Genomic DNA, 11,121 nt, shown 5'->3' on the forward strand with positions numbered 1-11,121 from the left:
GAATAGTGCTTTGAAACATAGGCATGTCTTAAGTGTCCATAGGTTGTAATTCAGGTAAGTTTAATGTTTTTTGAAGATTAGTCACAGGGCCCTCAATTCATTTTAGGGGAAGCGGGTCGCTACCCTTATGAGGGGGAATTTTCGCGGCGTTTCGCTTTTGGGGGGATTTTTTTACTTACTCTCTCATTATAACCTTTGTACATGTTTGCACTATATTCATTTCTTTTTTTCATAATTTAGTATGTTTGACAAGATTAAATTGAAATTGAATTGAGATATAATAATCATGAGACACATCTTATTAAAAAATATTATTATTTTTTTTAATTTCAGGTGAATTTTTTCCCCCCAAAAGGAAAAAAGTATACTTTTCAGGTGGGGGACTGCGGCCGAAATTCGGCCGCAGATTTGATAGATTGAGGGCCCTGAGTAATTGCTTTCCTCAATTTGTCACGAATGACATGTATTTAGGGATGCGCACCGATCAGCTGCTGACAGCTGCTGAGGCTGTGTTTCTGAAGAGGTGCATATGGACTCCCAGAGCAATCACAGCAAAAATTATCAAAGGCTTTGTGAGTCCCTTTACAGTACAGCCAACGCGGAACAAACATATTTCGCGATCCGCGGAGTCAATGTGCAACAAGTCGATGCTGAGTCGTCCATTGAAGCCGCGTCAGTATGTGGCAGCACGACGCGATGCTTCACATCTGTCTGCAGAGCCATGTCAAGGCAAGCCGCGATCCACAATAAGACGCCGAGTCCATGCGCATCATAAAATAAAAATCTTTTAAAAATGATTAGTAAGTCAATAAATTTCAAAAGAACAATTATAATAATATTTAAAATCATAATAAATTTAATGTGCGCGGATTGTATTAGCATATAAGCATATTTAATGTGTCTGGCCAAGTATGTTTGTTTTCCTGCCCGTAGTGTATGTATTTCACACATAAACAAGGTCACATAATTGTGTACGATTATTTTCCCTTTTATATCGAGACATCAAGGAGACCAGGCAGCTGTTTTCACACCTACACCAGTAGATAGTGGATTTAGAATTGCTTGTTGTTTTTGCTATTATATTTTAGCTATGACAATAAGCAGTTTGAAGCCACATCAATAATCAAGACTTAATTGTTGTTTTGTTTTCAGCTTACTATAGCTATTGCTTGAATATGCATATATATATAAACTCGTTTCATTTTGTTCATATTATACAGTTGATATTGCTACTCATTACCCAATAATTCCGTATAGTCCAGTTTTAAAGCAAATTCTGGTAAATATTTACCATAAAAGTGCTCAAGAAAAACAAACATTTGCCTTTTTTTTTAAGTTTCAAATAAATTTTGGCACTAATTGTTACTATCTTATGATGTGTTGAAATAACGTCCAATCCAATTTTTTGTCTCCACTGTACACAAGTAAATTGCCTGACGTGATACAACACAAAATACACCCACACTTTCCATGGGACGTTCTACATGTCTGCATAATTTTCGTGAGCTTTTTATTGACACAAAAGATATTTTAGCACTGTTTTTCTGACGCTAGAATTTGTTAATGTCGTGTTAGCATTAAAATTCGGAAGGATGTTTTAATTTGGATTACAAATTTAATAATGCTCATTTGAGAATCGAACGAAACATTTACAGTTGAGCGTAATTAATTAACCCTTTTCCCCATAAGAAGCAAAGTGAAAATGACTTTTGCAACCAGCATAAAACCAGAACAGCCTGCGATTAACTCGCAGTCTGTTCAGGTTTTATGCTGTTTGCCATACATGCCATACGTCACCGATTGTCAGGGATTTTCCCCGAAATGAAGATCGTGTCCCACAGTCCCGGAAATCTGTCAAATGTCCTGGCTTTTACAAAATTCATATATAAATGTACCTTATCTTAGGCTAAACTGCACCTTGAATCTGTGTTCCCACTAATCCGCAGCGTCTCAATGACAAGGCCTACCTGAATAGGTGACTACGCTATGTGTCAAAATTTATCAATTAACAGGGGTCCTGTTATCATATTGATTGTCTCGCGTTCCCAGTGTTATCATATCGATTGTCTCACGTTTGCAGTCAAACCGAAAAGACGGCATTGTTTAATGTGGTTGTTAATTGGCTTCAATATACTACATTATAATTTCCCGTTGCATAAGGGCAAAGGAGTTTTCACACATCTGAGGATTCATGCCCTTGTTTGGCGGTTTTTGGGGCCGAAATTCGGCCCAATTCCCTCCTTAAATGTATATTTGTGTAAATTACATTAAAATATAGCAATTTTAAGTGCTGAATGGTTGGTGAAAAGATCTTCTAAAATTCTCCTTTCGGCCCAAAACGATGCGAAATTTCCCCCTCTAAGGGCCCCGGCCCCAATCCCCAGTGTAGCAAGGGCCCTGGTGCGGTTGTGAATTAGTCATGCGTGAATAACCCGGTGTCAATATCAATCTTTAGTTTCAGTGGCTTTGTTATTCAAAGCACACTTATTGGTCCGTATTGTGTACTCCTCCACGATAAAATTGTGGACAGTTACTTAGGAGACTTTTGATGAAAACATTGATGTTGTCCTCGTGGAAATTGTGCATTTTGTGCATAATTCAGTTATATCAAAACATTATTATTTAGTTCTGCGAGATTAAATAACAAGAGAGCCAAGATTGCTCTAGTTCGCTCACCTGAGAGGAGTCGGTTCATTAAATCTGTACCAAACAACTTGACCTAAATATTGCCCAGACAAACATGCTGGTCAAGTTTCATCATTATTGAACCAAAACTCTGGCGTATGGAGTGTTTTTGTAAGATTTTTCCTGGTGACCTATATTTTGATTTAAACCCCTTACCAAACATCAAACTTTGCTTACAAAAATAAATATTTTGACTAAGATTCATAAAATCTGAAACAAAATTGTGACCTCTAGAGTGTTTACAAGGATTTTGTGTGATATAATGAAAATTTGGACAATCTAAGGACAATAATTATGACATTAATTATGTGATTTTGCTCATTATCAAACTTGACAGATCTTTCAGCAACTTTCATAAAGAATGCTTGAGAAGTGTGAAAGCTAGAGTGTTTACAAACCAAATGTGGACAAATGGACGGCGGACAAAGACCAATTCTAAAACCTCACCTGAGCAATCAGGTGAGCTAAAAAGTGTGTTTCACCGATCTGAGCCATTTTCCAACTTGTCAGAGAAATCAATAAAACCAATGTATTTACTAAGTTTTACGATAATTAGGCAAAAAATGAAACTTCTATATTGTTTGATCACAAGGTTTCTCTCTAGTCACATAAGGAAAACTGCCCCCCCCCCCCCCCCTGGCGGCCATGTTTTTTGACCGATCGGGACCATTTGCGAACTCATATGAGATATATATATAACCAATCATTTCACCAAGTTTCATGATGATTGGGCAACGAAATGTGACTTCTAGAGTGTTCACAAGCTTTTTTTACTATATAAATATAAGAAAACTGCCCCTCCCCCCCCCGGCTGCCATGTTATTCAACTAACAGGAGCCATTTTTTAACTCAACTCTCGTATCAAGGAAACAAATGTTCTGACCAAATTTCATTAAAATTGGGCCAAAAATGTGACTTCTAGAGTGTTCACATGTTTTCACTATATACATATAGAGAAAAATGCCCCGCCCACTGGCGGCCATGTTTTTCACCGATCTGGACCATTTTCGAACTCGTCCGAGAAATCAATAAAACCTATGTTTTGTCCAAATTTCATGATGATTGGGCAAAAATTGTGACTACTAGTGTGTTTACAAGGTTTCTCTATAGCCAAAAAAGGAAAACTGCCCCGCCCACTGGCGGCCATATTTTTCAATGGACCAGAACCACTTTTGAACTCAACCAACATATCATTAAGACAGACATTTTGACAAAGTTACATGAAGATTGGGCATGAAATGTGACTTCTACAGTGTTTACAAGATTTTTCTTTTTTCTGACCTAGTGACCTAGTTTTTGACCCAGCATGACCCAGTTTCCAACTTCATCGAGATATCATTGGGACAAATCTTCTGACCAAGTTTCATGAAGATTGGACAAAAAATGTAGCCTCTTGAGTGTTTACAAGGTATCTCTATAGCCAAATAAGGAAAACTGGCTTGCCCACTGGCGGCAATGTTTTTCAACGGACCGGAACCACTTTTGAACTTAACTAACATATCATTAAGACAAACATTTTGACAAAGTTTCTTGAAGATTGGGCATGAAATGTGACTTCTACAGTGTTTACAAGGTTTTTCTTTTTTTTGACCTAGTGACCTAGTTTTTGACCCAACATGACCCAGTTTTGAACTCGACCGAGACATCATTGGGAAAAAGCTTCTGACCAAGTTTCATGAAGATCGGAAAAGAAATGTGCCCTCTAGAAAATACACTGTATTATTATGAAAACATTAATAGTCAAAGGGGAGTAACTACTGTAAACTTAAATGCAATATTGAGAAGAGTTGTCTCGCATGATACATGATCTTAATTCATGATTGTTCACAAGCTTTTTTACTATATAAATATAAGGAAAACTGCCCGTCCCCCTGGCAACCATGTTGACCCGGGGTCAGTAAAAAATAGGGAGGACCATAGAAACTAGAAATGTGGTTGATCTGTCGGACCAGTTAAAAATCCTGGCCAGCTTATTGTGAAATACTGGTGGAAAGCCGTTTTCATCAATAAAACAACTCTATATGTTCAAAATTCACCGATAATTTCATCATCATTTTATGGGCCGACTCGAGACCGGGATAAAAATAGCAACATATTGGAAATTTCAATTTTTCTAGATGCCCGGATGACAAAAACCTGTTGTCGCATCAAAAAATCGATTTGCAATCCCCAAATGTCTCCCGAAAATGTCTCCGGACTTCGCTGTGATCCATACACAAATTAACATAAAATTCTAATAATTCGGATCGAGAAATGAACAAAATGGTATTAATTATTTTGAAAAAGCAGCAATAATCAGCATTTTATCGATCTTAATACCATCAGAATATACTTTGTTTACCGTAAGAATTTATACTGGAGGGCGCTGAATAATGTTTTGATATTGCAGGAGAGTTAACGTGCGTATTTTCAAGATTACAAATTTTCACGATGTGGAATTTCATTCCTTGGATGGTTGAACCTACGCCTAAAAAACCTAAAACTAATAAGAGAAGCTTGAAGTACAGCAAAAATATGAAAGGGATATTGAGATAGTTTAGTAGATAGTATAGTTTTCTTTTTATAAATGCACAATACATTTTGGATAGTCCGGAAAGTAAGTTGAAATTTAGGTAAAATAACAGAGAAATTGTCGCACCACTTGAAATCTTGGAAGACCAGTAATTTCTGAAAGCTGGTGGTCCTTTGGGTCAGTAGGTAAAAAAAGTTAGTGTCAAGCCCTGTTTTCGAACTCAACTCTCATATCAAGGAAACAAATGTTCTGACCAAATTTCATGAAAATTGGGCCAAAAATGTGACTTCTAGATTGTTCATATGTTTTCACTATATACATATAGAGAAAAATGCCCCGCCCATTGGCGGCCATGTTTTTTCACTGATCTGAGCCATTTTCGAATTCGTCCGAGAAATCAATAAAACACATGTTTTGACCAACTTTCATGATGATTGGGCAAAAATTGTGACTTCTAGAGTGTTTACAAGGTTTCTCTATAGCCAAATAAGGAAAACTGCCCCGCCCACTGGCGGCCATGTTTTTCAACAGACCCGAACCACTTTTGAACTCAGCCAACATATCATTAAGACAAACATTTTGACAAAGTAACATGAAGATTGGGCATGAAATGTGACTTCTACAGTGTTTACAATATTTTTCTTTTTTTTTACCTAGTGACCTAGTTTTTGACCCGGCACAACCCAGTTTCAAACTTGACCGAGATTTCATTGGGACGAAGCTTCTGACCAAGTTTCATGAAGATCGGACAAAAAATGTGGCTTCTAGAGTGTTTACGTACAAATGTGGACAGACGGATGGACGGACAGACGACGGACAAAGACCCGTCACAAAAGCTCACCTGATTGCTAAAAAACAACAACACACAAACAATGTGTATCTTTATTGTTTAAGATAATTAATTATTGAAACAATTACTGAAACATATACTAATTTAATATAATTCGAATCGCCTATTACAGGGGTCGGCCAAGAGGGCGACTTGGGCGAAATTTTCGCCGAACGTCGGCTAATATCACCTTTATTGAAGAGAAAAGCGAAATTCATTTCGCCCTATTTTTCAAGTTAATCCATAAACAAAATACCTGTAAAGCAACATCACTTTTAAATTCCAGCAAACACAATTTATTTCCTCACACCCGATAAAAATAAATACAAATGAAGTCAAATCTCCGATAGTTTTCACACATTGCATCCTCTATGGAGCCAATGTATTAATGCTGTTTCTGACAGTACTGTATGCTGCCGGTAATGTAGTATTGATCAATGCCTTTTGGCAGGGTTCGCCAAACCCTTCAGTACGCCGGTCCTGACCGGCAAATTTTACTCAGGACCGACAAGAAATTCAGGTAAATCGGTCCGATGGACCGACAAAAAAAAGCCCATCACAATATTGTAATAAGTAAAAAACGCGCTCGGAAGTGACGTTATTATAAAAAATTTCAGCCCATATTCATAACGATCAAATTACATCACCGGTTTCGGGAGCATAAATGATACCTTATTAAAGTAACATATAGGCTTGGATCACATTAAAATACGATAAATGATGTCGAAAGTCGATATTATTGAACGATAATTATAATAATAATAAATCACAAATAATCCAAGCTCGGCTGAACAAAGAGATTTTTCAGACTTTCTTCGAATAGTTAGTAGACCGATATGAAATGAACCGTTTTAGTTTGGGACGTGACTCCTGCAATTAAATTACTCTTTAACCAATCGTATACGAGGATTTTCACAGCAACAAGTTTTCGCGAGATGACTCCACTTCGAAGAAAACAACAAGTGACATTTTTCTGGATATTTAGATAACGGACTCAGAGGATGATGATTATATTGACAACACAAATGACAACATTGAATTTGATACTCAAAGCAAGAAAGACAATGAAAATAAGCTCAAATGTTACTCGCAAGAGCCTGACACTTGTGAAATGTCGAGCGAAATTGACTCCTTCAAGTAGAATTGGAGCATATTTTTGTTTTCATTTCAGAGGAAGCTGCAACCAGCTCCTTTTCCGTTCCCCTTCACCCCCTTTGGATTATTTGTAGTTGATTTCTTTTTTTAAAAATTGTAAAAAATTACATTGACTTTCGACATGTTTAATTGTATTTTAATGTGATCCATACCAATGCACATCTAAAAGGTACTATCTCGTGTTGTGTTTTGCTGTTAAAGTTTAGACGGACAGTGGGACTGACAGAAACTGATTCGGACTGACAAAAATTTCAAGTCTGTCAGTCCGAGTGACTGACAGATTTTTCAAGTTTTGGCGAACCCTGTTTTGGCCATAATTGCCACCTGCTGAGGTGTTACAAGTTTACAGTTTTAACTCCTAGAATTCGGCCCCAACATCAAAGACCTTTGATGTCTACATTATACCGACAGCATTGACAGCTTGCAGTTTTTTAGGGATTGGTTTAATTGACGTCATTTGGAAACACTGTTGTGATTGTCAAAGACTTGCGTATTTAAATGGTTTTATTGTTGTTTCTTCTTGAATTTGAGCATAGGGTAATTATAATGTATTATTTAGAAGACAAAATTAATATTAAATATTAAATGAATTAATACCAAAATATACCCTACCCCCTAAAAAAATAAAAATATTTTTTTTTAATTGTAGGGTAGATGGGTTGTGCATGTAAATATAATTTATATCAAGCACTTTCATGCACACTTGAATACTGTAAAAGGGTTGTTTATTGTGTTGTTTTCTTTATACTTGGTTGTTTATTTAATACAAAATGAAAAGAATTGAATCAGCAGGATTCATAATGCACATCTTGTATTCAACAATTTAAAAGGGCAAAAAATAATGCAACTAATTACAAGATATACAAGATAAACCAAAAAAAAAATGACTTCTCCTTATTTCTCCTGACTTCTCCCTAAATGCCAGTCAAGAGAGAAGTCACTTCTCCCTAAAATTTTACCCTGCTGTTAGGCGGATATATTATACGATTTTACGTTGCTAGGCGCACCTGCCGCTTACATCATTTCAACACGATGGCGGACTTTAAAGAAAATAAATTGTGACTCGGCAAACATGGCATATAAAGATGGATTTAACGATGGAGATCATACACTTAGAAAAGATTAATAAAATGCCTGTGATAATCAACAATGCATAAAATCGTTTTAGATACTAACATTATATTTATTAGTAATGTACTCAATTTATGATGTGAAAAACATACATACCAAAAATGCATATATGCATATATCGCTATCAGGGATTGAAACTAACTTCTTACTATTGCGGGCAACCATCTTTAGTATTTTGGTTGCCCAGATAAAGAATAACGAGCCCAGAAATATGTACATGTGTATATTATACATTCTTTTAATAAAATAATAGATAATTAAATAAAATTGCTGACATTACACATGTTCAATGGCTCAATGCATGATGTATTATTATCAGCCTAAATAAAATCATTTCCTTTTCCTAAATAATGAATGTTATTTAACTAGTACATTGTATTGATCCATGGTGGTCAATTGTTTTTCAATTTTTATTGCACTGAACTGTTTTAAGCTTTAAAAAAACCAAGTTGCCAGGCAGGACAACCAACTTTTGAAATTGAGTTGCCAAGGCCAAAATTTACTTGCCCCGGGCTAACAGGAAACCACTAATTTCCATCCCTGGCTATGTGTATACATGTCCCTGAAAATCGGCAAATGTCCCGGAAAATTAAGCTCAATGTCCTGAAATTGGTCTGAAATTTATGGCATGTATGCTGTTTGCTGCTCATCAATATCTAAGGGTTGGAAATGAAGCCTTCAAAACTTCAATCTAGTAAGAAAGGTCTAAAATTAAATATAACTTTCTAAAGGACTACAAATGCGTGAAAATACATATCTCAGTGGTAAAGGGTTAAAAGATAATTTGTAAAAGCGCATTAGGTGCCATATCGCTTATTAAAACATGAAAATAACAACTGTAAAAGTAGCCTAAATCTAGGTTTCTACGCTACACAAATGTACATGTAGGCGTGGGATTTATTCCGCATAAGTACGCGAGGTTAATATAGACACTGCGTCGTTGCGCGGATCGATATTGAGTGCCTCGGCAATATGCCACGTGAACACATGACGTGGCTGCCGAGTACTAACGATTCTGGCCGTGGCGTGACCGAGAATTATGTTTGTTTCTCTTTGGCTGTACTGTATTTGGACAATCAATCCCAGCTGTACGCTCACAAGTCACTACTAGTACTATGACACTTCTAGTTCTACATTTATTATAGCTAGTTATAACATGTAATTTAACTGAAACTCAAATAACATCATTCTTGTGAATCTTACATGTTTAATTTCCTCTCTTTTGCCAATGGAATTTCATCTTCCAGAATGCTGCACATGATAACAGTAAAGATTTTTACCTTATGTAATATTGTGAAATTGAAGGCAATAAGTCGCGAATTTATGTGACTAAAAAGGCGTGCTCGATTATACAATTGACAATTTTCAACGTCGGCTGCCAGCTATTGGACATTGACTTCTTTTATCTAACGTGCTTAACGTGCATATCCAACTACAACAATCAAAGTATATGTCTTTGTGGCGTGCGTATTTCAATATATTTATATGTTTAAGAATCTAAAATGTCATGTTAATGAACAACTTCGACAAGGTGCCCCACCGACGTCTTTCAACAAAGTTACACCACTATGGTGTACGCGGCAAGACTCTTGGACATACAGCAGCAAGTTGTATTTGACGGAAAGGTACATCTGAAGTCCGTCAGGGTACCGTACTGGGGCCTCTCTTGTTCATGGTCTACAAAATGACCTCCCAGGTAGAGTCTCATCAACTGCACGCCTCTTCGACGATGACTGTCTACTATACATGACCATCAGATCGGCAGATGACACCAAGGCACTTCAAGATGACCTCGACCAGTTACAATGGTGGGAGCAGGAGTGGTTAATGAACTTTAATCCGGAAAAGTGAGAAATTATCCGCATTACCAACAAGCGGAATATTACACCTGGCTCATGCACCATCCATAGCCAAACCCATCAACAGACCGATAAAGCAAAATACCTTGGTGTGATCATAGACAGCAAGCTTACGTTTAACAGCCACATAGACATCACCGCTAAAAAGGCCAACTCAACCTCAGCCTTCCTTCGTAGAAATCAGGCAACCTGTAATACTGACATCAAGGCAAAGGCATACGCATCTCTTGTAAGACCCCAGCTGGAGTATGCGGCATCCGTTTGGGATCCGAAAACCCGATCCAACATCAACAAATTGGAACAGGTCCAACAAATAAATGCCCGCTTCTGCACAGGTGACTACCGATACACCAGCAGTGTTACTGCAATGATGAACAAGCTCGGTTGGACAACACTTGAATCCAGACGCCAAACAGCTAAAGTTGTCATGACGTACAGGATCGTTAACAACTTAGTTGACATCAACGCCAGAAGTGTACTTATACCAACAAAAGTGCACACCAGAGGCCATGCAAACCGCTACATAGTGCCATTTACCACCGTCAATGCCTACCAGTTTTCCTTTTTCCCAACTGGAATACGCCTCTGGAATGGTCTCTCAGAACAGGTGGTCACTTCCCCGTCCATAGATGTCTTCAAGACTAGGATGGGGGAGCTATACAACTAACTCTGGAGTAAAATGTTTTTATCCTGACTTTAACCATTTTTCTTCCCTTCACACGTGTTCATAGTTTACAATTGTGCGACAATGCCCCAGAGGGGCCCAGCACATTAACCGAGGCATAGAGATAGATATAACTTCAATGGCCATCCTGTCAGTGACGCTGAGTTTAACAATTACGTCGTCTGCATGTTTCAATTGTTGACAGTTTTTGTTTAAAAAAATTTCTTTTTTATAGCAAAATCTGTGCATCCCCATATGCTTAAACTGCTCTACACGGAAAGCTTAA

At 37.3% G+C, this 11,121-nt stretch overlaps 1 protein-coding gene across 2 annotated transcripts in view; it reads right to left on the reverse strand.

Moving 5' to 3' along the window:
- The window catches only part of LOC127844192 (cytoplasmic tRNA 2-thiolation protein 2-like), a 43,344-nt gene extending 33,664 nt beyond the window's left edge, over nucleotides 1-9,680 (reverse strand). The window contains exon 1 of one of the 2 annotated variants that reach the window (XM_052374260.1): nucleotides 9,516-9,680. In XM_052374260.1, coding sequence (XP_052230220.1) covers nucleotides 9,516-9,571 — 56 coding nt within the window. In that variant the 5' untranslated portion in view covers nucleotides 9,572-9,680. The remainder of the gene's footprint in view (nucleotides 1-9,515) is intronic. The other variant, XM_052374261.1, reaches the window with a different exon arrangement.
- Nucleotides 9,681-11,121: the final 1,441 nt, after the last annotated feature.

Source organism: Dreissena polymorpha, chromosome 9 (genome assembly GCF_020536995.1).
Source record: "Dreissena polymorpha isolate Duluth1 chromosome 9, UMN_Dpol_1.0, whole genome shotgun sequence".
Lineage (NCBI taxonomy): Eukaryota > Metazoa > Mollusca > Bivalvia > Myida > Dreissenidae > Dreissena > Dreissena polymorpha.